This window comes from Suricata suricatta, chromosome 11, assembly GCF_006229205.1.
Source record: "Suricata suricatta isolate VVHF042 chromosome 11, meerkat_22Aug2017_6uvM2_HiC, whole genome shotgun sequence".
Classification (NCBI taxonomy): Eukaryota; Metazoa; Chordata; class Mammalia; order Carnivora; family Herpestidae; genus Suricata; species Suricata suricatta.
Window position 1 is genome coordinate 11,608,073 of NC_043710.1, and position 1,706 is coordinate 11,609,778.

Consider the following 1,706-nt stretch of genomic DNA (forward strand, 5'->3'; position numbering starts at 1 on the left):
AGTTTCCATATTTTATGGGACAGTCATCATCATGTACTTACAGCCAAGTTCAAGTCATTCCATGGACACAGACAAAATCACATCTGTGTTCTATACTATGGTCACCCCCATGCTGAACCCTGTGGTCTACAGCCTGAGGAACAAAGAGGTCAAGAATGCATTCAAAAAGATTGTTGAAAAGGCAAAATTTTCTCTAGGTTTTGTCTTAATGAAGTAGAATCCACAGAAAGTCACTTAATCCCTATTAGATGTATTCCCTGCCACAACTCAAATGTTAAGGTTATTTGGGATATTAGAAAAAAATATTAGTCTAACATTATTTATTTCTTTAGTTGAAGAATAAGTCCAATCCACTAAACTGCAACAAAAAAAATAGTAATGGTTTTTAATGAAGTTCATTTAATGATGAAGTATGTGCTTTTGTTGGCACATTCCATCCGGAGCTAAATAATGATAACAGCTCAACAAATTAATGCCTCAGTCATTACTGAGTGATTTGGAAAACAAAAAAAACCATATTCATGTGGAAGTTTGGCAAAGAAAATAAGCATATTAGAACAAGAGTTGTAATTACATTATTTTTGCCTTTATCTTTTGAGTATCAACTCCACATTTTGTTTAAGAAATTGCGTTAAAGGGGCATCTGGGTGGCTAAGCATCCGACTTCGGCTAAGGTCATGAATTCATGGTTCATGAGTTCCAACCTTGCTCTCAGCACGGAGCCCACTTCAGATCCTATTCCTCCCCCTCTTTCTGCCTCTGCCCTGCGTGTTCTCTCTCTCTCTCTCTCTCTCTCTCTCTCTCTCTCAAAAATAAATGTGTAAAAATAAAAATTTAAATGTATTAAAAATTATAATGGTACTTGGAATTTTTTGGAAATAAATGTTTTGAAATGGCTAATGCCACTCATTAATTTATACTTTCGTGGAGTATCGACTCATCCACCTCATTCACACTTGGTACTGGCAATACTGGCCAGTCCCAATCTTGTCTTGTCTCAGTATTTGCTATTTCCTCCATATAGGCTATTGTCTACACTTATTTCAGAGTACTGGTTAAATGTTACCCACTCAGGGAGTCTATAGACGTCTGACATGAGAACTTTACAAGATAGTCACTCCTTTTCCATGGGCTTTTCCCCTAAGCTTGCTCTATTTTTCATAGACATTACCAACATTCAGCTCTTATGTTTATTTATGCACCTGTTCATTTATTTCCCTCGAATGCATGGAAAGTCATTTTAAGCAATAGCTTAATATGGTGATTTCACTGAAAATAAAGCTTTGAGCCTTATTTTAAAATAACTTTCCTGAACATCAGAACGACTCCAGAAATTCTAAATTATATAGGTAAAAGTGAGTTGCAAAAACTCATTTCAAGGGCAGAATGCAACCAATATCAACCTCATAATGATCTCAACTCTTGCAGAAAATTAGCAGTCTCAAAAAACTTGCCACCTCTAACAGAGAATAATTCTTCCTCTTTTTAAATTTCCCAAACTGTTCACTTGCCTACTTCCAGCCAACCAGTTGGTGACAAATGTGTCTGAAGACCAGTTAGAACATCTTGCCCACTTCCAAAAAGCATATCTTAATAAAACACCTGCCAAATATACACTGGCTTGGTATTTCTTCATTTTACTCAATGAATTTTCTCTTTTCTAATACCTTTGAACTCTTGCTGAAATGAAATTTACTGGAAATGGT

The 1,706-nt window shown here is 35.8% G+C and overlaps 1 protein-coding gene across 1 annotated transcript in view; it reads left to right on the forward strand.

The window, feature by feature from the left end:
- Positions 1–217, forward strand: part of LOC115272392 (olfactory receptor 5B17-like) — a 10,344-nt gene extending 10,127 nt beyond the window's left edge. The window contains exon 4 of the mRNA XM_029915473.1: positions 3–217. Within this exon, the coding sequence (XP_029771333.1) occupies positions 3–217 (215 nt within the window). The remainder of the gene's footprint in view (positions 1–2) is intronic.
- The last annotated feature ends 1,489 nt before the right edge of the window (positions 218–1,706 follow it).